Source organism: Mytilus trossulus, chromosome 5, assembly GCF_036588685.1.
Source record: "Mytilus trossulus isolate FHL-02 chromosome 5, PNRI_Mtr1.1.1.hap1, whole genome shotgun sequence".
Lineage (NCBI taxonomy): Eukaryota > Metazoa > Mollusca > Bivalvia > Mytilida > Mytilidae > Mytilus > Mytilus trossulus.
The window spans coordinates 70,806,690-70,834,609 of record NC_086377.1 but is presented as its reverse complement, the minus strand read 5'-3'; the positions used below and the strand labels follow the sequence as shown (position 1 = coordinate 70,834,609).

At 32.6% G+C, this 27,920-nt stretch overlaps 1 protein-coding gene across 1 annotated transcript in view; it reads left to right on the top strand.

The window, feature by feature from the left end:
• Positions 1–27,920, top strand: part of LOC134719131 (protogenin-like) — a 45,897-nt gene that overhangs the window by 5,451 nt on the left and 12,526 nt on the right. Inside the window, exons 2-14 of the mRNA XM_063582102.1 lie at positions 5,244–5,579; positions 10,042–10,186; positions 12,800–12,966; positions 13,760–13,888; positions 14,827–14,973; positions 15,215–15,372; positions 17,204–17,333; positions 21,485–21,622; positions 21,885–22,043; positions 22,698–22,889; positions 24,507–24,629; positions 25,539–25,718; positions 27,137–27,389. Of these exons, the coding sequence (XP_063438172.1) occupies positions 5,244–5,579; positions 10,042–10,186; positions 12,800–12,966; positions 13,760–13,888; positions 14,827–14,973; positions 15,215–15,372; positions 17,204–17,333; positions 21,485–21,622; positions 21,885–22,043; positions 22,698–22,889; positions 24,507–24,629; positions 25,539–25,718; positions 27,137–27,389 (2,257 nt within the window). The remainder of the gene's footprint in view (positions 1–5,243; positions 5,580–10,041; positions 10,187–12,799; positions 12,967–13,759; positions 13,889–14,826; positions 14,974–15,214; positions 15,373–17,203; positions 17,334–21,484; positions 21,623–21,884; positions 22,044–22,697; positions 22,890–24,506; positions 24,630–25,538; positions 25,719–27,136; positions 27,390–27,920) is intronic.

Genomic DNA, 27,920 nt, shown 5'->3' with positions numbered 1-27,920 from the left:
AAAAAGCAAAATCCACCCAGGTTGTCCAACAAAATCTAATTAGGATTGTCCCTTCAAAAAAAGGTCTGGGCTTGTTTATTGTGATCATGAAGACTAGCTGGTTTTAATACACAATTTACTCTTATTTGACCTTTGAAGGTCATTTGTCTTTGAATTTAATGCAAAAGACTTTAAACATGCATAATATGAAGTTATAACAAAGTTCAAAAACTTGGAACGTCAAATTTACCTCAATTTTAAGGTTATAACGTTAACGGTTGCCTTGTACATTAAGTATTGATCACAAGAAACCCAGTGTTTTGGGGGATAACTCTTTTAAAGGAAAGTGTTCTGTTTAACTGGGTTAATTTCAAAATGGTTCAGGTATTAAAAAAAAGAAGGTAGGAGTTGAAAATGCTACAACTATCCATCATGTCCATAAGCCAAATTACCAAAGAACGAAGATTTGCATAATAACAGAATGCATATTACTGGTTCGGGTTTAAAAACAAATGACAGTTTACAAAAAAAAAAGCAAAAGTAAACAGTCCGAGGTCGTCAAGAAATGAACTTTGTGATAATCTACTGGTTCCCAAAACCTGAAATAATTCCATCATTTGCTTTCAAAATGCCTCTTAAATGTATGTGACCGTCTTTAGCCTGAAAAATATACCATACTGATCTTTACAGCATGTTTATGATGACTAAATGAAAACTGCGTCTTCCAAACAAATGTTTACTTTCAGTTTGTGTTTATTGTGACTTTCGATATCATAATCAAAACTAGAATTGTTCCGAAATTCTGTATTTGTGTCAACTCTGCCAATTCAGAAAAAAAATCCATGTTGGCTGAGTTATTCTGTATTGGCTGAGTTTACACCTTATATTGCATAGGCAGTTTTCATCATATTTAGTTCAATAGCAGTGTAGTTAATTAATAGATGATAATATAATATATGTAGGAAGATAATGTACATGTAGTTAATAATAACTTCATTGACATATATGTAGACACTCTTTAAACTCATAAGTTGAAAACAAAGTGAAAACAAAGAGAAAACAGTTGACAAAACAAAGAAAAAGACCGAGAGACAAACACAACATAGAATACAAAATACTGAACAACATGAATCCCACCAAAAAACCAAAGGATAATCTCGTTAGCAAGGAATAAAGTTTTGAAACATTATTCATTCTATCTGTGAAAATGTCATTTAAAAGGAAAGATTAAAACATTTAAAAATTTTCTTTCTGTATTTCCATTCAATAATCAATGAGCTATATAAATAGAACTCTATAATAGGGTTAAAAGGTTAGTGAAAGGGACAAGTTATGCAATTTATTACTTGTATTCAGTGTTCAAAATTGATTTTAACCTGAAATTGACCTTTGCTCATTGGATGACCATTAAGAAACAGCTTTGGTCATTCACCTTAGCCTCGGTTTGAATAATGACCTCTTGACCGTTGGGCAGAAGCGTGATGAAGAATGTAAGGACAATGAGTACAGTGTTTACAATCAGGAAAGATAACTCATGTAGTTACTGGTGATGAGATTTTTTTTTGTATTTTAGAATATATGCAACATTTAAAGTATGAATTGTATTTTGTACATTATTTAAAATGCCAAAAGTTGTCAATGTTTGGTATTATACATGTAGATCTCTAGTTATATTTCACATATTTTGGACATTGTTTGTGTTACTTATTCTTCAAAATTTTGGTACATTTGTGCTGTGTTATTTCTGTTTGATTTGATTTTTGCTGTAATTAAATAGTTATCCTACCCTTAAGGCTCAATTGTATATAAAAGTTATCCTATCTCATTATTCATTTATTGTGTACACTATTTGAGCATATGAAATTAAGCACACAATGATGATGGTTAAGTCACAGTGTTCTCCCCCAGCTGTTTTTAGTGCTGGCATGTGGGAGGTCGAAAACAGTTTGATGTACATGTACAGGGGCGTAGGTAGAAAGAAACAATGTGCAAGGAACTACCCTTTAACGCAGAAAAATGTTTTTTTCGGTTTTCGATTATAGGACAGTTGAAAGAGGAGCTACATGTAGATACAACTTATTAACAATTTAGGAATGTAAAACTATTAATAAAGCTTCTGAATAGAGTAAATCATGGTTAATTGAAAACATGAACTACACATTTTTCTGATACAGAATTTACTCAAAATTGTCCAAAATCTGCTCTTCGGGTCTAGGCAGAAACGAACTTCTCTATTACTTTGTCAATATTTACACTGAAACGCTGATGAATATGCAGTAATGCTAGCGATGATCACCAGTAGTTGTGCATTGTTGATCATACATTTGATTTCAACAAACTAGTACACTGATAGATCTCCACGGTAGCACTTGCGAGATGTTATCAACCATGCAACGTACGTATTCGCCATCGAGCGACCTCCCAATTGAATTGAACTTCTATTTTGAAACCAAATGCCGTTACTTAATATTTAATAACATTTCATCAATTAAAAAAGTGACAACATATGTGTTTCCTTTAAACATTTAATTTATAAATGTTTATTTTGCAATTTTATTTTGCATGCCAAATCTATGTGCACGCAACTGCGTGTTGGCGTATAGGGAGCTACACGCCTGATGTACATTGCAGTTTGGCTGTTATGAGGAGATTTTTTATCTCTTTTAAATCCATGGTTACAATGAATATTATCTGCAAATTTTTCGGAGCGGTTTCAATTTTAATTTAAAAATGAATTGTTTTTTCATTGTCATAAGCAGATGTGCTCATATTTTTAGTGTCACAGTTTGTGAAAATACTTATTGAACTTTATGCACAAAATGTGATGCAACACTAAAAATTGTAGGAGTCCTGTTTCCAGTACTACACAAAAGTCAGATAATGTCTTTTTCTATCATACATCACATACAAACATGCATGCATCTTTATATACAGTGTGAGTTCGTGATCTAGTGGTAAGACCTATGGCTACAGTGCTGAAGGTCCTGAGTTGGATTCTCACTCTGGCTGCTAAACATATCAGTACATTAGAAGGGTAATTTTCATCCTCTCACACACATCTCTTGTACCCCGACTGGAGTTTAAACTAGAATGGGTATGTTGGGGGCCTCGGTTGGTCAAAGTTGTCCCCTACTTTGACCTGGAGATCAATCTTCTGATATATCTGGTTTGTCTGTTTCCACTGAGTGGCCCGGTGGTTCTCTCAGAGTATTTCGGCTTGCTCCACCACAATAAAAGACTTCCTGGTGTCCTAGCACTCCCTTTGTTTTGGGTGGGGATTGATTGTCCTTGTAAAAATAATTGTCGTATAAATATACGTTAGGGACACATCTCCATTAATCCCGTTAGGGAGTGTACATGGATGCCACTGTACCCTCCCAGCTTTCGAGGGGTTCTTCTGATATCTGAGGCATTTGCCAGTACATACATACATACAGTGTATCGGACACACTGGGGGACCAGAAAAAAATGTCAGATTAAGCAGTGTGTTGCAAGACTCAGGTTTTTTTCTGCAAGCAAAGGCCTATTTTGGGACCATGAAAATGTGTTGGTTAAATCAGAATGTTGGAATACTCGGCTGTCCGATTAGGCAGGTTACACTCTGTATTGCAAATAACATGCATTCTCCGAAAAATTTAGAAAATAGCACCATAAATATAAAAAATATTAACATAGCACTGGTTTTCCTAAAAATATGCCACAATGCATATGGCACCTAAACATTCTATTATTAAATCATCCAAGATAGAATATATATACATGTACACCAGGGTACAATGGTACTCTAAGGCCCTGGGGAGAACAGATTGCATTGGATTAGTGGCTTACAGGGTACAATGGTACTATAAGGCCCTGGGGAGAACAGATTGCATTGGATTAGTGGCTAACAGGGTACAATGGTACTCTAAGGCCCTGGGGAGAACAGATTGCATTGGATTAGTGGCTAACAGGGTACAATGGTACTCTAAGGCCCTGGGGAGAACATATTGCATTGGATTAGTGGCTAACAGGGTACATTGGTACTCTAAGGCCCTGGGGAGAACATATTGCATTGGATTAGTGGCTAACAGGGTACAATGGTACTCTAAGGCCCTGGGGAGAACAGATTGCATTGGATTAGTGGCTAACAGGGTACAATGGTACTCTAAGGCCCTGGGGAGAACAGATTGCATTGGATTAGTGGCTAACAGGGTACAATGGTACTCTAAGGCCCTGGGGAGAACATATTGCATTGGATTAGTGGCTAACAGGGTACAATGGTACTCTAAGGCCCTGGGGAGAACATATTGCATTGGATTAGTGGCTAACAGGGTACCATGGTACTCTAAGGCCCTGGGGAGAACATATTGCATTGGATTAGTGGCTAACAGGGTACAATGGTACTCTAAGGCCCTGGGGAGAACATATTGCATTGGATTAGTGGCTAACAGGGTACAATGGTACTCTAAGGCCCTGGGGAGAACATATTGCATTGGATTAGTGGCTAACAGGGTACAATGGTACTCTAAGGCCCTGGGGAGAACAGATTGCATTGGATTAGTGGCTAACAGTGCAGACTATTTATCTTGATATAAGTATTCAGTGCAGATGTAGTTTATCTTTAAACTTGTATTCACACTGTCCATATATATTTGTTCATCTAACCATTTCACCGGAAACATAGTTATGAACAATGTCATAATATATGTTCCGGTTGGAAAAAATATTCTTTACCTAAGGCAAGGCCTTTATTCTGTAAGGAACAAATACTGTTATTCTAAGAAAGTGGTGCCCCTAAGGTTTTGACCACCAAAATTTGCATAGAACTGGCAAAATTTCAGTATTTTGCAATAGAAATGATAGTGTATTTCTCTCATAAACCATGGGAGGAAAAAGATTTCAAGATCTCTGCTGTAATATTTGTTGCAAAGGAAATAATATAAGAGAATATTTCTTCCACTTGATACTTAATTACTGTGGATTCATTATTATTCGTGGGATACCAATATTCGTGACTTTCGTGGGTACTGGTGAACCACGAAATTGAATGTTCAACAAATAACAAATTTTCTATAGGCTTGTATGTAGACTTTGGCAAAACCACGCAATTAAATAGCCACGAACTTGCAAGTTTTCCATAATCCACGAAAATTGGTACCCACGAAAATAAATGAATCCACAGTACATTAATTTGGTGATAACACCAACTGGATGTAAATAATGATTTGAACTTTTATATTTAATAATGCAAATTTTAACCGTGATTATTTTTGTTTGTATGACAGGGAACAATGGGAACAATGAACCACTGGTATCAGGATTAGTGGTCAACAGTCAGGACGGCCACCATGTTGTGGCACAGAAGAACGGCAAACTTTTGTTAAACTGTTCTGTGGAGGTGAAGTCCTCCGAGTATGGTGTTCCTAATATAACGTGGAGGAAGGATGGTGTATTAATAGACTTTGACAATCGTATACAGAAAGTACAGAATGGGTCCCTGTACTTTAAACGTGTATGGCATAAAAAGAAGAAGAATATATCGGACGAGGGGATGTATGAGTGTTTAGTACAGAATAAAATAGGCAGCATTATAGCTAGACGGGTCACTCTTGAAGTAGCAAGTAAGTACATCTATAATGTTTAGGTCAGAATAGAATATGGCAACAGTCTTATCTATATTAAACAAGAGAAACACTTATGAACCACAGCAACAATCGACAACCACTGAACATGCTGAACATCATGTTTCTGCACAGAACTTTGTTTTCCATTCATTTGATGTGTTTGTGCTTTCATTTTGCCATTTGATTACAGACTGTCCAATTGGAAATTCCGAATGTTCTGGGGGGTTCAGTATTTTTGTAATTTTCCTTTTTACATTATTTTGAAGGAAAGAAAATATCACCTTAGAAGTTGTCAACCAAAAGACTGGGAACAAAAACATCGAAAAAGGTCGAGATGTTTAGTAAATAATTCATAAAATGCATAATTGTATAAATGGGATCCTTCAATTCACCATGAAGTCTCCCTCTCCAGTGCTTGACATGTTAATTCTCCCTAAAATTCTAAAGTGTGATGAAAATATGCAACATTTTCGGCATGTTCATTAATGGTCTGTTTAAATAGATTATTATTATTGACCAATTAGAAAATTTTCGGTTTAATTCAGCATTTGATCATGTGAAGGATGCATAAATCATGTAAATATATTATATATTCATACTTTTCATGGGGGTAGTCAAGGTCTTTAAAAATTTCCCTCAACTCTTACCAAGACACACAGAAAAAGGTATTCAAGAAAAAAACACTGATAATCTACACATTTCACAAAATAAATTGATTCCTGGTGGTCCTTGAAGAAAAGCTGCTGGTCCTTGCTATTATCTCTATTTAAAAATACCAAAATTATGTTGGTCCTAGACCTAAGTCACCTTGCAAAATTGTTGGTGGTCAAAACTGCAGGACCATTACTCTTTGAAACTGACAATTATGCATGCTGATAGGCAAAACCAAATAAAAAGGTTTTTTCTGGTTGTCCAATTAACTCATCATAGATACCTGGACTAAATTTAGTATACGGCAGACGCTCATTTCGTCTACAAAAGAATTGTAAGTGACACTCGAATCCAAAAAAGTTAAAAAGGCCAAATAAAGTATGAAGTTGAAGAGCATTGAGGATCAAAATTCCTAAAAGTTGTGCCAAATACAGCTACGGTAATCTATGCCTGAGGTAGAAAAGCCTTAGTATTTCAAAAAATTCAAAAAGGAGTAGGTCCAGTAAGACCCCTTTTTGGCCCCAAAATATAGCAGTTTTATAAAATTGTTCAAATGTAAACTTTTAGTTATTTATTGTACAGTAGAATGCTTCTGCTACATAAATATGGGCTGTTTTTCACAATACAATGCACATATATCAGTTACTAGCACCACCAAGTCATGATAAATTACTGAAATCTTCATAATTCTAGCATATTAGTTAAATTTAAGACGGTTTTCGTGTGAAACGAAAGTGGACGCATTCGTGTTCATCTTTAATATTAAAATGTTAGTTGAATTTTATGATAATACATAACAGATATATAAAGATGGAGGATGAACACGGATGCGGCCACTTTCATTTTTGACGAAAACCATCTGAAAAGTGCAATTTTTCGGCATATGTGGTAGAATTTTAATATTTGAGCTTGAATCGGGACGTTTTGAATGACAAAATCAGTTAAAATCTTTCACACAAACTGATTGATTCAAATAAAATAGACACTTAAGTGTTTCAAAAGTGGTCAAAATCTTTCGACAGATGAACCTAGAATTTGAGGCTAAAATCGGTTCTTACCGGACCTTCTCCTTTGTAAATAGTAAATTTATAAATATAACCATATCAATGACAATTCATGTCAGCACAAAAAGTGCTGACTACTGGGCTTGTGAGATCCTTAGGGTTATAAATCTCCACCAGCAGTGGCATCGACCCAGTGGTTGTAAATAAACTCATCATAGATACCAGGACTACATTTAGTAGATAAGCCAGTCGCGCGTTTTGTCTACAAAAGACTCATCAGTGATGCTCAAATCTATAAAAGTTAAAAAGGCCAAATAAAGTATAAAGTTGAAGAGCATTGAGATCAAAATTCCTAAAAGTTTTCCTAAATACAGCTAAGGTAATTTATGCATGAGGTAGAAAAGCCTTAGTTTTTCAAAAAATTCTAAAAATTTGTTAACAGAAAATTTATAAATATAACCATATCAATGACAATTCATGTCAGCAACTGACCCTAAAACATAAAAAAATGTATCTTATCTCATAACTTATTTTCTTATTTCATTTACAAAACATGATCCCAAATTATAAATTAGTTAATCAAAAACGGGGCAGTTGTGAATTCAAATTGGGCAAGTTTGGATTTAATTCTAATGATATTGACCAAATTGACTCAAACATCCAAACTGATTTGCAAATCACCCTTTTATAATTTTTTTGCAAAACGTAATTTTGTGTAAAAATATTTTTAATCTTCACTGAACATGTTGAAATAAATCTTTAAACTGACAATCCTTATTATTTGTAGTGTTTATATAATTTGTTGAGGTTAAAATCTAAAATGCATGAAATTGTTGAATGAACCCTTTAATTGATGTTTCTTTCTTTATTTACAACTGAATTTTATTTTAAATTTACATTGAATTGGAATTTTTATAGCCCAGGAAAAATCAATACCACATCTCGCAAGTCAAAATCCTATAAATTAACACATTTTTTCTATCGGAACATTCTTAAACGGATTAGAAGGGCAAACATAAAGTTTAATTCCTTTTAAGCTATGTTTTTACATTTTCAATTTTAAAACCCTTTATAATCTTAAATCAAATATTTGTAAACAAAGAGTAAATAGTACCCCTCTATGTAGCCCCATAATTCCTTGATGTGTGACCCATTCAGCAAAGGTCACATCAGGTCATTTACGTGAAGAAGAATATGATTTATAATACATTTGTAAATAGAACATTTTTTGCAACTTAAATAGAAAGAAGTGTATTTTATTTGTGTTTCTGTAATGATAAACATCATAATTAGGATAATACTGATATAGATTGTACAATATTCCAGTGCATAGAGAAGGGACTATTTTTTTTTATTTGTGGGTCAGCTTATGGCTGAAATAGTGCCAAGGTGTTGAGGTACTGGTAGGGAATATGTGCTTGCTCCAATAACAAAAACATGTTCATTAGTTAATAAAGAGGTAAATATAAAAACATATTTTATTTACCCCCAAAAAGTATTCAAGTCTTGTAATAATTAAGTAGTTCTGAGGCCTTTTTAGGAGAAAAAAACCTGTAAAATTATTTTTTTTGCTAGCAATTTTATTAAGAATTTGTCAATATAAATATTAGGAATGTGTAACTGAGGATGTTGTATAGAACATAACATCTGGAAATTCTAATTTAAAACAGCTGTAAAAAAAATAATTGAATAAAGAAATATGTCAAAATGCATAATTTGACATTTTTATTTTCATGAATTATAATAATATATTAATAAATATTAATATTAAACATTGTGAAAAACTCTACATGAAAGGTAATATTATACAAGTTGTAATTATTAAGGAATTTTGTTTTTTTTATACTTGCATGTAAATATATAATAATTCAATGATTGGACACATTTTGTGCCACAAGCCTATTTTCTTGATGTCAACATGACCTTCAAAGATTGCTGATTGACATGTGACCTTGTGGGTGTTTATAAAAATACAAGGTGCAGCATTATAATGATGATTTAACTCTCTTTTGTTTTACCAGTTTTATTAGAGAAAAAAAATATCTATTTTTATATAATATTGATTTTTTGCTGCTAGTGTAAACGTCTATAAGGGAAATGAAAATTACAAAAATATTGAATTCCAAGGAAAATTCAAAACAGAAAGTTGCTTATCAAATGGCAATGGCAGATCCAGATTTTTTCCTAAGGGGGGGCCTGCTGACTGACCTAAGAGGGGGGCCACTTCAGTCATGCTTCAATGATTCCCTATATAATCAACCAAATTTTTCCCACGAAAGGGGGGGCCGGCCCTCCAGCCCCCCCTCCCCCTGAATCTGCCTATGGCAAAGCTCACATACATCAATGGAATGGACAACAACTGTCATACTCGTGACTTGGCTCAGGCATTTTTTATGTAGAAAATGGTGAATTAACTTGGTTTTATAGCTTGCTTAATTCCTCAATTACATGTACACATGACAGTTGCAATTCTATTTCAACTTTTCCTTAGATAGCTTGAAAAGATCTTCTAATTTTAAGAAGACATGATATGCAATATGGTTATATAGAAAAGAAAGATACTTTTTAGTAGATATGAAAAGATGTGGTATGAGTGCCAATGTGACACCTCTCCATCCAAGTCACAATTTGTAAAAGTAAACCATCATATATATGTCAAAGTACGGTCTTCAGCATAGCAAAAGTTCTGAAACCCTGATAAAAGAGATATAAATATTTGTTATTCTATTTTTAGGCATAGCTAAAGAGTAAAGCTCTGAACCTTATTATAAAAGAGTTATAAATATTTGTTATTATATTTTTAGGCATAGCTAAAGAGTATAGCTCTGAACCTGTAGATAAAATCGTTGATGAAGGGGGCGTGGCACGGTTCGAGTGTAAGATCAAAGCAGTGCCCCCTCCTCTGTACACATGGATCAAAGATGAAGTCCAGTTAGCAACAAATGACAGGTAAATTATTCATTGTATAAACTGCCTTGACAGTCTTCACGCTGAGTGGCAGCCCAGGCTTGTAAAATTGCTCTCGGTCCTGTAAAAATCATATCTACAGGCCAACAGAATCCAACTAAAAATTTCAAAAATTGAGCTCCGGGCCTGTATATTTAACAGTTCGTCGTGAAGACTGCTTTGACTTGCAGTGATCTTGCCATTGCTCTTCATTTACAAAATAATTTTGAAAATTATTATAGATACTTTAAATCACAAAAATGATCAGCAAGGTAAGATCTACTAACAAGTCAAAGTTTGCCGATATAATTAGTAGACTGTCACTCTTAATAGGAGTGATTGCCTTGAAATGAGGATTTTTTTTTTACCTACAAAAACTAAAGAAGATAGAGAGAAACTAAGCAGACAAAATGATGATCAATACAAGATCAACAGAACAGTGATTTTTGTCATGAATTCTTATCAACATTGTTAGAGGGTGTCCAGTGTTGAATATACACATTGACCAAAGTCAGCCCGGTGCATTACGTTTGCGTGCATTACCATTACATATGCGCGCAAAAATCATTACGTTTGCGCACAGCTTTTGATAACATTTGCGCGCATTTTTTTACAGGTAAACTCGGGTAAAATACAGATAATAATACTTATTTATTCATTAAATTGTTCTATTTTTACAAATATAAGTACCCCTTTCGTTAGTATAAGTCTCCTGCTCACCAACGAGGAGGTGGAAGTCGGATTTAGTAGATGTAGGAAGATGTGGTATAAGTGCCAATGTGACAACTCCCCATCCAAATAACAATTTATAAAAGTAACAACAAGCTATAAATGGTTCCAAAATTACAAGACTTAGTGTAAAACCATTCAAACGGGAAAACCAACAGTCTAATCTATATAAAAAACAAGTTACAAAAACACGTATAAATTACATAAGCAAACGACAACTACTGTACATCAGATTCATGACTTAGGCCAGGTGCAAACATTTGTAGAGGGATTACCAACGTTTTAATGGTACCAAACCTTCTCCCTTTTTCTGAAACAATAGTATAACATCACAACATAGAAAAACACGCGATAAAATATAAGGCTTAACTAATCAAAAAGGGTAACACACTATGAACAAATAAATTTGATCCCTAGGTTCTTAATTTTGCACAACCAACTTTGGCTTAAATGAAAACGGCAGCAGTCTTTTCTAGTATCTGGAAACGCAGATTTAAATGCATTGTGCATTGCGATTTTAAAGTCAACATGTACGATCCTTAGTTTAAACATAATGTTTCTGTATGTACACTACGAAGATATCATGTTGAGCTAAACAGTGTAAATTTCATCTGTTTTGGATGGTACGAGAGCAAATACTAGTGGTACATAATGTCCCAATATAAGTACATGAAAAGTGAAAAGTTGTTCAAAATATTTTGTACAGTACTGTGGATTCATTTATTTTCGTGGGTATCAATTTTCGTGGATAGAGAAAAAAGGATGTTTCGTGGTATAAGTAAATTCGTGGATCGCTGATTACAAAAGAAAAAAAATCAGATGCGTAATTCGTGTATTTCTTTTTGATTTAGAAGCTCATATAACCTCCTTGGTTTGATCAATAATAAAACAAACAAAAAAGAAGGAATTCATTGAAAAAGTTTTGAATTGTCAAAATCCTCGCTTGGTCATTTTAGGTTAAAGTGTTCATTGAAAACTTCTATTACCATGATTACAATAATGGACAAAGACAACTAATTATTTGTTTGTTTTACAATTTATAAATGCTTGTAGGGATTCTATAAGACAATCAAAACTTTATGATTGAAAGCTCATTTCCCTAATCACGATATAATAAACAGTCATATAAGTCAAAGGTGTGAAAATGAATGTTCCTGTCATAAACATTATTACCTACAGGCAATATCCCCGTACTTAATCCTATTGATTTTCAATCACTAGTTAACCAAACTATGACACGGTAATTAAAAACTTGCAGTTATTTTCCATGAACAGTTTTAATCAATTTTAAAAAGTAGATTATCACTGATATTGGATATATTTTTTATTGATTTAATTAAAACACTTGTATCTTCTTTTAATAAAAAACACGTTTTATGTTACAATGTAGTCAACACTATACTAAAACTGCATACCATAACTGGAAATAAACATCCGACTTCTTACACATTTATCGGGATTATTCTTCGTTGATTTCTTAAATTCGTGGTTCGCTGTGACCCACGAAAACCATGAAAATTGGTATACCACGAATAAAAATGAATCCACAGTATACTGAAAGTTCCATCAATGAAAAGTTATTATTTAATTATGATTTAATTCAAAATTATATTGAATTCGCGCAAACGTAATCAAAAGCTGCTCGCAAACGTAAAACATTTTAATCCCCAAATGCACGCAAACGTAGTGCGCCCAGTCAGCCACACAGACTCATTACAGCACCTAGTTTGTTTCCTAAAAAGAAATATTTATTTCCTTAAAAATGTGGTAGTATACTAAGCATCATGACCTTTGCATCATACTTTTACAGAGAAAACTTATTGGTAAATGACTGTAATCCAACACAAAAAGATAGACAAACTATTGTGTTTTATTTTTTTTCCCCAGGTATATCATTATAAACTCAGGGATTCTGCAGATTTTACATGTGAATGCAGACGATGCGGGCCAATACAGTTGTCATGCTACCTCAGGGGGACTACATCATCTCCCCGATACAGTTAATAGTATTACTTGGAAAAGAAGTTCTGAAGCCTACCTCACAGTCAAATCAGGTACAACATACAGTAAATAAGTGCAGTTTGTAAAAAATTTTTCTTGACGTTAATTTTGTCTGTGTATTCGTATAACAGAAGATTCTCCTTTGACACAATATATACAAAACAGGGGGTTCTTATTTGCTTGAAATAATAAAAGGTCAAGAACCATTGAAAATACTAACGACAGTTCCTGCATGAGAAATCAAGGGTTCTGTCTGTATAAAGCATCAGTATAAAGAATAGTAGGACCTTGACTTTCAATATTTAAAACAATGAAAAGTCCCCTCCTAGAAAAGATAGGATCCAAACCTTATCCGCATTAATTTGAACCCCTGAATAAAATCGTTTGAAACTTATGTAATGTTATTATTACCACAAGTAAACATACACTGAAGGAATAAATTTAATATTTATTACGGGGAATAGAATAAAGGAGTAGGGGCAATAAGGCTTATTTGTTTTTGTGAAAACAATACATATTATGATGTAATTGTGACGTCATCAGATAAAAATCTTTCTGTTTTTAATTTATATTTTTTGACCCTATGCATTTCTGAACATTATGTGCCAATTTGAAATGGTTATCAAACATTTTATTTTGCCCCTACTCCTTTTATATTTATTACAGGAAATAGAATAAATTTAATATTTATTACAGGGAATAAAATAAATTTGATATTTATTACAGGGAATAGAATAAATTTAATATTTATTACAGGGAATAGAATAAATTTAATTTTTATTACAGGGAATAGAATAAATTTAATATTTATTACAGCGAATAGAATAAATAAAACGTATTTTACAGGGAATAAACCAAGACCAGCTAAGATAGTTGCTGGACCATCAGATACAGTTGCTCAGTCTGGTCAAACAGTGGTGCTAGAATGTCTGGTGGATGGTAGTCCCAGACCTATTGTTAAATGGAGAAGAGAAGGTAATTAAAAAGTTATATAAATAATATAGAAAAGAAGATGTGGTATGAGTGCCAATGAGACAACTCTCCATCCAAGTCACAATGTGTTAAAGTAAACAATTATATGCCATAGTTAGGCCTTCACAGAGCCTTGTCATGGAACCGCAAGCTCAAAGAGCCCCAAAATAACTAGGAAAAAATATATGAGAAAAGAAAAACTGGCTGTTAACTTATTTAAACATTTAAACAGGCGTCAACCTTCATCCTAACCTGAGACAGTAGTGTAATAACATTGCAACATAAAAACGACATTAAAAAAACCCATTAAAAGCATGAAATAGCCATAATAATTAGTCTGATAGGCACCTCTATAAAAATTGAGCATTTTTCCTGCCTAACACATGAAGTTATCACTTTTGAAAGGACAGAATGGATTGAAAGGAGCAAATTCTGACTAATGTGAATGTAGAAAAGAAATTGACCAAAACTCTCTGATGCTGTAAATTCAGATATTAATGCCAGGTTTTCATTATTGCGAAAAATGTAAGGGTTGTAGACGCAATAAAACCAAATGTAGAATAATTGAAACAAGAAAACTTATATAACATTGCTGAGTGTATTGGAGTTTTAAAATTATACAGTGACCTAAAAACAAGCAAGGTGGTTCCATGGTTGCACTTGTCTACATGAATTAACCTGATTTAACTTGACTGACATATTAACACAGGTTTGACTATTGGCTACACCAATATAGCAGTATAAGGAGTAATTTTAAAAGAGATATATATATATATATATATATTATGTATTTATGGTGATAGCCAAAATATAAAACACAAATCAGACAAAATAAGAAGATGTGGTATGATGGACATTTAGACAACCTTTCACCAGAGACCAAATGATATCTGGTGTGTGTTAACTTTGAATTTGTTGTTAATTTCTGTTGTATTTTTTAGATGGTAAAAACATCACGAAAGCCGTGTTACAGGGGACAAATCTAAAACTGTTAGAATTGGAAGAGAAAGACACAGGCAGTTATATATGTGAAGTTTCTAGTCAAAATGGACCTTTGATTACTGCTAAGGCTAACCTCGTAGTTACAAGTAAGGCTAATGTTAACATATAAAATAAATGTTAAATAGTTTATATCTTATTATTGTAAATTATTGGAGAATCAACAACTAGTTTAATATTGTAAATTTACCTGCAGAAACAACAACTAATTCATTAAAATTTACCTGCAGAAACAACAAATAATTTATTAAAATTTACCTACATTAATAAGACCTAATTCATGAATTTAAATTTAACTTCAGAAACTAATTATTTATTATCTTTTTGTAGCCCCACCTGTAATAATAGAGAAACCTAAAAACCAGAAGTTTCCCCGGTCACGTGTAATTATATTTACGTGTGATGCAGAAGGATCTCCTAAGCCTAAGATCACCTGGTACAAGGATGGACAGAGGACGTTAATCAGCAACACTCATGGCAGATATAAAGTAAGAGTCATTTATAAGAGTTTTCCATAGCATTAAATCTATAGTTGTCTCTGATTGGTCAATCTGTTTGAGCTTTTGTTTGCTCTACATTGATAAAAGTTTTCCATAGTCGTCTCTGATTGGTCAATCTGTTTGAGCTTTTGTTTGCTCTACATTGATTAAAGTTTTCCATAGTCGTCTCTGATTGGTCAATCTGTTTGAGCTTTTGTTTGCTCTACATTGATTAAAGTTTTCCATAGTCGTCTCTGATTGGTCAATCTGTTTGAACTTTTGTTTGCTCTACATTGATTAAAGTTTTCCATAGTCGTCTGTGATTGGTCAATCTGTTTGAACTTTTGTTTGCTCTACATTGATTAAAGTTTTCCATAGTCGTCTCTGATTGGTCAATCTGTTTGAACTTTTGTTTGCTCTACATTGATTAAAGTTTTCCATAGTCGTCTCTGATTGGTCAATCTGTTTGAACTTTTGTTTGCTCTACATTGATTAAAGTTTTCCATAGTCGTCTCTGATTGGTCAATCTGTTTGAACTTTTGTTTGCTCTACATTGATTAAAGTTTTCCATAGTCGTCTCTGATTGGTCAATCTGTTTGAACTTTTGTTTGCTCTACATTGATTAAAGTTTTCCATAGTCGTCTCTGATTGGTCAATCTGTTTGAACTTTTGTTTGCTCTACATTGATTAAAGTTTTCCATAGTCGTCTCTGATTGGTCAATCTGTTTGAACTTTTGTTTGCTCTACATTGATTAAAGTTTTCCATAGTCGTCTCTGATTGGTCAATCTGTTTGAACTTTTGTTTGCTCTACATTGATTAAAGTTTTCCATAGTCGTCTCTGATTGGTCAATCTGTTTGAACTTTTGTTTGCTCTACATTGATTAAAGTTTTCCATAGTCGTCTCTGATTGGTCAATCTGTTTGAACTTTTGTTTGCTCTACATTGATTAAAGTTTTCCATAGTCGTCTCTGATTGGTCAATCTGTTTGAACTTTTGTTAGCTCTACATTGATTAAAGTTTTCCATAGTCGTCTCTGATTGGTCAATCTGTTTGAACTTTTGTTTGCTCTACATTGATTAAAGTTTTCCATAGTCGTCTCTGATTGGTCAATCTGTTTGAACTTTTGTTAGCTCTACATTGATTAAAGTTTTCCATAGTCGTCTCTGATTGGTCAATCTGTTTGAACTTTTGTTTGCTCTATTGTTCCGTTCAATAGATACAATAGCTATTGTTCTTTGAGTTAATTCATTGGAATATTTAAATTTCTTCTAAGAGATATCTTATCACTCACTGATAAATATATATGAGTAAAAAAAATCATCTTCTAAATACATGCAGTGATATAGTTTGCCTTAAATTACCGGAGGATAAAGGCTATTTACCGTGGAGAAAAATCTTGACTTGTAAAAAAAAATAGTTTAAAATTATTCCCAAAACATCAATTTTTTTCCTAAACAGCAGTGCAACCTAAGTATTTATTGTGCATTAATACAAACTGAAAATCACTCATTTAAACATTTGCCATGCCTAAAATGACTTTGTGCAAGTCTTATTTCAAAGAAGGGTTTGACTCTTGAAAGGGGGTCTGCAAATTGAATTTTCAGTCAAATTCATGGGTTATTCTTAATTTCCCAATTTTCTAAAAATGACGCATATTTTCCAAATAAAAAAGGTTAGAGCTAGTTTTGAAAAGAGCCAACATTACTACTGACATGAAAATACATGCTTCAAATCTCAAAACTGTGTGATGTCGTATTATGATACAATAAAAGTTGCAATAATATATTTTCAAATTCATAAAAAGGATACAAATTTTTATTCCAATTTAATTTGTTACAGATAAAAGATGAAGGGAGACAACTGGTGATAGAGCAGACGGTAGTGGAGGATTCTGGGTATTATCAGTGTATAGCTGAGAACAGTGTTGACTTTGTATCAGCATTCGCCAGGCTTCTCATTGAAAAAGACGGTAGGTTGAATAGAGGGCCATAATTATACATTTCGTATTTCTTAATTTGTAAGATGTAGTTTCATTAATTTCTACATTTTGAGAAGTTTCACAATTGTAGAATGAACCAGTTCCAGATTTAAAAATACAATTGAAAAACTTTTGTATGTTTAAACAGGATGTTTGAACAGCACATGCAAATGAAAATAATTGCGATGAGAGTGCAGAAAATCCATACTTAATTGATTCCAGTAGAACAAGACTTTAAAAGTAAAAAAAAAGTATTATCCTTTCAACATGTTCAAATCACTGTTAGTACTCTCCATAAACATTTTGAAAGATTTCACTGCAGTTTTAAATTTTAACCTTCTGGAATGAGTTTTTTTAAAGCCAATTTAGTAAACCTGAAAGGTTTGTATGATAATAGTAGATACTGTCAATTCATTGATATTTGTTGGATACTAAGTTTTGTGGATTTCATAGGGCCATTATAAATAATAGGTTTGTTTGCCCAAAAGCTACCTACCCAGAAAAAAGCTGCCTACTCAAATTTTTTTATTGTCCTGATTTGAAGAATTTTTTTTTTAATCAAATAGGCATGAAGACTAATAAACATCCAGGGTTGGCAAAGTATTACCCGCCCGGGAATTCCCGGGTGGGAAAACCCGGGTTTTCCCGGGCTGGACAATACTCCCAGAAATGGTAATAGTGGGCTATACTGGGCAATATGATTTTCTATGCTTATTTTAACACTAAATAGTAAAGACTTGGTACAGTTTCATAGTATAACAGCTAAATATATACAATTTATACAGATAACCATTGACAGTCATTTCTAGAAGATTGAAATGTCAATTTCATTCTCTTCTCTAGTAATTCTATGTGTAGGTAGAACAGAAGATTTGTACATTTAAAGATACCTTTTTAATTACCAAGCATTGTTTTAATAATACAGACTTTGAAACATGCATTGTATTGCAGTGTTTAAGTGACTTGTTAATTTTATTTGTTATACATTCATATTGCTAAATAAACATCCTAAAGGGTCATGCCAATAACACTTATAGAATTATAAGGGCTCATTATTGTTACATAAGGGCTATTTAAAAAAAAATAATGCCAAAGTGTGACAAACATGGTAAAAAATTAAGTCATTGCTAATCTTTTTTCTATCATTTTTCTTTAATCCAGAGACATTCAAGTTTACAAAACTACCAAGGGTTAATGCAAAATAATAAAAACTAAAATTTTAACAACATTTTACTCATAAGAATTCATCCACTTTTTAAAGGAAACAACATAATAATAATATCAACTAACAAACATAAATAAGAATATAAATATCAATGTAATTTTTTTGTTTGTTGCAATAAAGGTACTAAATGATTTTCCTGCAATTTTTTTTTACTTATAAACAGTTTTTTTTCTTCTAAATATGTAAATTTCACCAATTTTTAGTGTATTCTTTAATATCTTATTTCAAAAGTTTTTATATCTCTTTGCAAAAGCTTTAATTTTATATAAAAAGTATAAGGAAGCAAACATATATGATCTAATTACATCCTCTGAAAATTTCACAACAATTGCTTCAGTCAATTCTAAGTTTTCTTCATTTAAAAAATACAAACATGTGTTTTTTATCCTTTTGTTACACTCCTGACATATTTTTTCAGTAACTGTAAGACTGTTTTTTAATGGAATGTTTAGAAAATCAGTAATGATATCTATTTTAAATCTACAATCTCACAAATAAATAAATTTATTAGATATTTGATTACATATTTTTTTAATTTCTGAGCAAAGAGCAAACTTTTAACATGTTTAATGAGAATTACACTTTAATTTTTAAGAATCTTTGGTGAATAGTGTGCAGAAAAATCAATTTTACAAGACAGATCAGCTTTCTCATAACATTGTAAAGATGTTACAATTGTTTTAATTAAGAATCATGTTGAATTTTGTTATAGATAAGCTACATCAGAAACTTGTCAGGAGTGTAACAAATGTTACACTCCTGACCATAATTTATTGCTACAATATTTTAACCTGAAACTGACCTGAAATCATGTAGAGTCTTTATATTTCACATATTATTTTAGTACAAATTAAGAACAGGTTAAAAAAAATTATATACTTCTTACATATTTACAAATTTTGCTAATTGTCTATTTAAAAAAAAAGATGGCTTTCCTTTAAACCTTGTTCAGTCTCTTGTTTGATACTATATATATGCTGTTTTTATGTCAGATAATGTATTATGATAAGTTTGTTCGTTCTACCAAAGATGGTAGCAGTATGTGCTCTGTATATTAAAAATTGTCCAAAAATGTACCCAAAAATGTCAGGAGTGTAACGCTTTAAAATGTTTAAGTGTAACATTCATGTTATTTTTTATAGAAACAATGTTGTTATTATTGGTTTTCCTTTCTGGAATTTGAGTGTGAACACCATCTGTTGCATATTTTCAGTAACAAACATGCCATTATTATGGCCTTTATTGCTTGTTTATGCTCAATACTTGTATGTCAGGACTGTAACACATTTAAACAAGCTAGTTCAATTGCAATTTTAGTTCAAAAATTTCAAAAGTAATGATGTAGACTTGTATTCTGTGTTAAGCTGAGGTGTAGTAATGTCATTTTATAATAATTGTCAGCTTGTTTTTCTTCCAATAACTTACCTTTGCTAATAAGATTGAAATAAGGCATTTTTTTGTGTTACACTCCTGACATTGAAGTATTGAGCATACAAAAGCAATGAAGGCCATAATAATGGCATGTTTGTTACTGATAAACTGTAACAGGTAATGTTCACTGAAATTCAAGAAAAAACAACAACTATAACAACATTGTTTCTAAAAAAAATACATCTTAACCCAGTTGTTACACTCCTGACAGACCTGGGTAGTCCTCTTATTGTAACCATAATATTCCAGTAGTAGAACTTGAGGGTCAACTGGATGCACCTGTGCCAAGCTATGATACTTACCAAAAAAAATAAACCGTGCAAGATGTACAGAAACATGTTATTTCACCTACAAAGACATTTTCTGGCAACATATTGACTTTTACTAACATTTTTTTTTTAACACAAACTTATTTGACTTACCTTATGAGGCTCATAAAAATGTAAATATATGGAAGAATTAAACAAGAAATCATAGTCAAGATATAATAGTTGGATTCAAGATATTGTTTGGTATTGTATCTGCCCTTATTTATTCTATATCATCAATGAATGCACATGCTTTCTTCTAAATGTCACACTAAAAGCGTTACACTCCTTTGACATTTTGAGGTACAATTTTGGACAATATTTTTTAAACAGAGCACATACTGCTATTATCTTTGGTAGTTAGGACCAACTAATCATAATACATTATCTGACCTAAAAACATTACAGATATAGTATCATACAAGAGACTGACAAAGGTTTAAAGGAAAGGCATCATTTTTTTGAAATAGCCCATAAAACAAAGCTGTGTTCTAATCTAAATAATTACTAATTTTAAATTAGTGACATTATTGAAATTTAATTTTTCTTACAAGTAATTGTTAATTCTTAAATTAGGATTTATATTTTTTTTTAAAGAAAAAAAATTATTTGCTTTATATTTAGTTTCCCAATCTAGACACATGCTAGACAAACAAAATAGGGTATAACTATCTTATCAAATGCATTTCATTTGTGTTGATCACTGAATCCTCTTTCAAATTCAGACAATTATTTTATATTACCCAGTATTGCCCAGTATTACCCAATAAAACCCAGTAAAACCCGGGTTTTCCCAGTATTTCCCACTGGGCTGGGCAATACTCTTAAAACCCGGGTTTTTGCCAACCCTGTAAACATCTGATACTTCAATTTTTTGAAGAAAAAAAAAAGAGAAAATGCCTACCTACCTACCCACTGTCTCAACCTTTGGGTAGGGTTTGAGCAAACCAAAATGTTTTTAAGTGTGGCCTAGATACAAGATGTTAAATGTATTACAAATTTTGTAAAGGAATTTATGCAGACTTTATCAAAACCCGGATATTAGATTTCTACAAAGATTTCCTAAAACCACGAAAGTGAATGAATCCACAGTAATATATTCATCTGAAATAGGAATTTTTTATTTGAGTTAATTCATGTGAATGACTCTCAACATAACTAATTATTTGTTTTTACAGACACAGCCCCTGGAAAACCAAATGTCAGCGCTGAGGCAGTGTCCAGTAGAAGTATAAAAGTCTCATGGTATAGACCTGCAAACAAGAAATGTCCCATTTTGGCGTATTCTGTCACAATGAAAGTGGCAGACACTGGAAGTAAGTCGACTTTGCCTTTTCAGAATCTAAAGGACTATTGGTAAAATGAAAATAAAGTTACTTAATTATACCACCGCTTTGAAAAAAGGGGGTATACTGTTTTACCTCTGTCCTTCAATCCATTCATCCATCCATCCTTCCTTCAGTCAAATGAAAATTTTTTGTCACATTTTTCTCAGGAACTACACTTCATGGATTTCTGAAATTTGATTTAAGGGTTAATATAAGTCAGCTATACAGTATCATATTTATTATTTTTCAGGTAATGTAGAAACACAAGTGATGTTGGCAACAGATACAATGAAAATGTTCACAGATCTGGTACCTTATACTAATTATACAGTATTTGTGTTAGCCTATACATCAAAGTGTGGGGCAGGGGAACAGTCAGATCCAGTCACAGTGGCAACACTAGAAGATGGTAAGCATGTACTCTAATTTATACACTATTTCAAGAACAAAAAAATATTTGTTTCCCTAGTCCTGACCCTAGTGTGGGTTGGTAGGTAGGGAAATAATTTTCTTTTTACCAAATAGCTGGAACAATACAGACAATTTGGCAGGCCTGAAATTGGAAATGAAAAAAAAATATATTTTACTTAGTTTTGACAATAGAATTTTATGAGTCAAACCTTTTTTGCAGGGATTGGCCAGGATTGGGGGAACAAATTATATTTTATTTTAGGCCTTTTGAAAAAGACTTCATAGAATATTATGGTAGAAACTATCCTTGATTTTTTTTTGTAATACTTTCTAGTTCCAATCAACTTTAAGAGTCCTCACCTACAACTATGTTTCTGTAGGATATTGACAAATGATATAAGAGAATTGCATGACTTACGTGCAAGGTGAATGAGTCTAATATCCATACTTGTTAAAGTTGTCTTTAAAGAAGGAGTTATCTTCCTTTGTCCAGAATTGTAGTTGAATCAACTACAACAATGCTTAAAACAATGCATTCTTTAATTTTACTTTCCCTTCAGTACTTAGAAACACTTTGATTGTCAATTTAAACAATAATTTAAGATTTTGAGCTGAGAGCCTTTTGATCTTATTAATATTTCTATGTTTTCAGTTCCTTGTAAAGCACCATTGATAAGACTGGTGAGCACAACACCTAATACAATCACAGTCAAATGGGATCCCCTCCCACTCAGATTTAGAAATGGAGTCATTGTCGAGTACTCAATCTATTACATGAAAGTGGAGAGTAAAATCATCATGAAGGAAAGGACATCAGGGACGGCTACGTCTTTCCTTATCACAGGTAATTCATACACAACAAATGTTATATTAAAAAGGTAATACAGACGCCACACTTAAGGGCATACAATACAGTTAAAGCTGTGGGGTAGTGGTTAGTGCATCTGGCTACTATAAACACAAAGGTTCCTTGTTTAATTCCAATTTTAGGGAGAAAATTTCAGGGACAGAATTTTCGACTCTCCCTTGACACAATTTGCAAGTATGGTCTTGAGAAATGATGATAGTCCATCAGAAGGAGGTGATAAATAGCCGACAAATGTTAAGAGAGAGCCATATCTCTTGCACGTAAAAGACACCCTTGTAGATTTCGAAAAAGAGCTGCTTAATGCCGCTACAAGGCAGCAGTTGCAACTGTAAAGCTGGAGATGGATTAACCTTGTTTCTCAATCCACTATTTATAAATATGTTTCAACTAATACAGTTAAAGGGGAGGTAATGATGTTGATAATGTAATAAATAATTTTTCTTAAAATTATTATATTTTAACAAAAATTAATTATTTTTAAAGAATTATTACACAAATTAAGAAGCATCCTTTTATAACTCAGATATTCAAAATTGTTTTACAAAATTCTGTATTTGTTTATCTTCTGTAATAAAAAAGTTACGTATGTCTGTCCAAAGGATAGAAAGTCCAAGAAACCAAAAGTTTTAAGTAAACATTTAAAATTTCTACCCTGTAACTGTTTATCTTCATATTTAGCACATGAAGGTAAATGTTTTATTACATATTTGAATTGACTAAGTAAAAAAAGCTTGTATGCAAATTTTCTAAAATAATCACTACATGTAGGATAGAAACTGTTTCGTATGAATACCAGATATCTCCATGATTTTCTCCAACACAATCCATTTCCTGTACATCTTCTGTTAAGGTGGTAACAATACAGTGAGATAACTCTGTAAAATCAACCAAATGTTTTAATCACATTGTATTGTTTAGGAAATATTAAGTTTCTCAATGATGAAAATGAGTGATTGTCAAACTGCTATCTATCTATCCAATGAAATTTTTCCGAGAAAGTGATAGGGTCAAATTTTTTGATTTTTTTATATTTTCTCTAAGGGTCAAAGTAAATATTGTCTAAATTTCATGAAAATTAAACAAGTTAAATTAAATTAAGTCAAGGTGTTGGGTACCACCTTTAAAAATCTGGTCACCTCCATTGCCATCAAGTGGCCTTTTGGTTTATTGCATACAAAATAATCTCTAGCCAGCTATGCTTATTTAAAACTGAAAGGTTTTTTTCCCTGAAACAGCAATTTGGTAAGTATATTGTTCTTGAATGCATTCATATTTTTGTTATTATTTTATATTCGCTTTTGTGTTGTTTAAATATTAAAGTTTAAAACAGTTTTTTTCATGTTTAGAAGATGCGATATTGATAAATTTCCCTCAATGTGAACAGAAATATTGCCCTTATTCTATTTCAAGCCTTGAGGTCATGAAATTGTCAAACATATTATTGTTGCAAGACAGAATTTGTAATCTAAAGATATTTAATAAATTTGAATGATAAAAAGAGAAAGATTTGCAAAATTTAGAAATTCTATTAAAGTGAATTGACATAAATGGGCATAAATAAATGACCATCTGTCTATGTTATATTTTTTTCAGGTTTAGATCCTGACACAGACTATCGTGTGAGAGTCTTGGCATCCACTAAGGCTGGCTACTGTCGTATTGAAAACAAGGACTGGCCGTGGGTTGACTACCGTACTTCAACCGGCAATAACCCAGGTAAGTTTTCTTTACCTCTTGGATGTATCAAATCCGTTGGTACCTCCCAAATTTGGTTTCATTTCTCCAACTTTAGTTGTTTTAACCAAATGTTATGAAGCTTCTACACAATAGATAAAGGAAGATGTGTTGTGAGTGCCAATGAGACAACTCTCCATCCAAATAACAATTTTGAAAAAAAAAAAAAGTAAACCATTATAGGTCAAAGTTCGGCCTTCAACACAATGCTTATTACAACTGAATACAGATCAAGTTTGAGTTTTGCTGGTGTCACTTTTACTGTTCTAGAGTTATACTTCATTACAAATGTTCTCTAACTTCATTTCCATCTAAAATCATTCATTGTCTTGTGTACCAGTTTTCATGATGTCTTTGTTCAATTAATTCTGCATGTGAAAGAGAAACACATATGTCTCTGAACAATGGCATTCATGGTCTATCTTTAGAATTTAGAATTAAAATGGGAAAGGCCACACTTAAAAATATTTTGGTTTGCCCAAATTCTACCCAAAGGTTGAGACAGTGGGTAGGTAGGTAGGCATTTTCTTTTCTTTCAAAAAAAGAAATTGAAGTATCAGATGTTTATTAGTCTCTATGCCTTTTTGATTAAAAAAAAACTTCTTCAAATCAGGACAATAAAAGAATTTGAGTAGGCAGCTTTTTTCTGGGTAGGTAGCGTTTGGGCAAACATACCTATTATTTATTAAGGCCAAATGTGTCTAAACACCAAAAACCTGACAAAAGAGCAAAAAACAGTTGAAGACCACCAAGGGGTCTCTAACACAGCTAGAAAATGCTTCAAAATCTGCTAAAATATCTAAAGAATAGTAACGAAACATTGGTACATAATTTTATCATTAGTCCAGGATCTTGGACTTGGTTGATTGAATATGATTTGCTCTTTTTCAGTCCCAACAATACAAGTAAACCAGATAAATTCTACCTCCGTGAATGTTACCTGGCAACATAGTAGTGAAGAGCTACCTACAACTGGTTACCTGTTGTCCCTCAATAAAATCAGTAGTACGGAGCCTCCAGAGGAGTTCAATCTGCCTGCTTACAGGAGAAATTACATTCTGACTGATTTGGGTACGTTTTGGTTACCTAAGATTATGTTTTACTTTATATGGTCAAACTTTTACTCAAGTTAATGTTTTAAGATTCTTCATGAGAAATGTTTCTGCAAAACAAAAGAATATAAACAGATATTATACTGTGGATTCATTTATTTTCTTGGGTACCAATTTTCGTGGATTATGGAAAACTTGCAAGTTCATGGATATTTAATTTCGTGGTTTTGCTGAAGTCTAGTTACAAGCCTATAGAAAATTTGTTATTCGTTGAACATTTTATTTCGTGGTTCACCAGTACCCCTGAAAGCCACGAAAATTGGTATTCCACAAATAATAATGAGTCCACAGTAGTTGATATTGTTGCAGATATTATGTTGAAATATGAATATTTAAAACAAAATTCCTAAAAGTTTTTTGTTACAACATAACACCTTCTAAATGAACTTTTACAAGCCTTTTTTGTGGTAATTGGTTTCTTGTGGACTGAATGAATTGATAAAAGGAGTTGCACATAACTGCATTGATTTTTTGAAATTTAAACTCAAAATATTTAATAATCTTTTGATATGTATTCATTTATTTCATACTCATGATCATATTTGCCTCATTCATTGTTCACATATTCATACTCGTGAAATTATCCGAGTTAAACTTTTCATTTTCATCATATTTTATGACCTGAGCAGACCTGACATGACTTTACCTGCAGGTCTGAACTACTTATAATCAGAAGTACTAATATTTATAGGCACAGATATGTTTGCATGCTTTTACTGGCAAAGAGTTGCAATTTTAAAAGTACTATTGTTTCCCTTTTTACTGCTTTTAAAAGAGAGACAAAAGATACCAAATGAATGATCAAACTCAAAAGTTAGAAACGAACAATTTAATACTGTAAATTCAGAAATTATTGCGAAGTTTTTATTATTGCGAAAAATGCGACTGAGTTGAAATGCAATAATTTAAACTTGCATTTTGAAATATTTTATATGAATTGAACAGGATTTTTCTCAAAATTGTAAAAATTAAATCGCATTTAAGTCTAAAAAGACAAAATCGCAATTATAAATGCAGGCAATAATTTCTGAGTTCACAGTAGACAACACCATGGCAAAAATTGAAAAAGACGAAAAATTATCAGAAGACAAAACAGTATCCTTAACTAAACATACAAAACCAAAGACCCATGGTGGTACTTATATAAAATATATTGATAAGATTGAGCAACAGGAACACGACAGGGGGTGGTCTCTCGTGCTCCAGGTAGGTAAGCAGATTGTGAAAAATGCATTGAACATCAAGCAATAAATTGTGTTATTCCATAACGCTCATCCAACTTGAAATGTCTGTAAAGATCAGGTTTCATGTTTTATCAATGACCTTGGTTTATCTTTATGCATGCTTGAATTAACCTGTATATGCTTTACCTTTTAGAAAACAACACTTTTTATGTAGTGACACTTGTAGCCAAAAACCAACATGGTACCTCTGGCCCAGTGGTAGACGAGTTCGAGACCGGCTACTCCACCGTACAACCACCAATAGATGTAAAGATCAACACAACCATGGAAACCAGAGTGACCTTGACCTGGATACAGCCTGATGCTGGTTCTGATGTGGCCTTTTATACTGTGCGGTACTACCATACCAATCCTGATAGAGATGAAAAGAGAATCACTGTCACTAGGTTGGTGGTTATGACTTAAATCTAAAATAAATTGCTAAAAATCTTCATTTGTGGCCTGCATTGAGGGATATGTCTTCAAATTTATAATTTTCATGTGTAGACTAATTTATAATCTTCATGTGTAGACTAAATTACATAATTAGGGCCTCGCCTAAGGCGGGTCGCCCTATAGTGATCAGTCCGTCTGTCCGTCCGTCTGTCCGTAACACTTGTGTGTCCGCTCTACATCTTGAGAACCGTTATGATTTCAAAGTTTATACTTGACATCCATTTTAATCAACACCAGAGGGTGTGTTATGATGTATGTACAACTTCCTAGGTCAAAGGTCAAGGTCAAAAACTTTAGTTTCAGTTGACAACCCTGTGTCCTTTGGTGAAGACCGTGTCCGCTCTATATCTTGAGAACCCTTATGATTTCAAAGTTTATACTTGACATCCATTTTGACCAACACCAGAGGGTGTGTCATGATGTATGTACAACTTCCTAGGTCAAAGGTCAAGGTCAAGAACTTTGGTTTCAGTTGACGACCC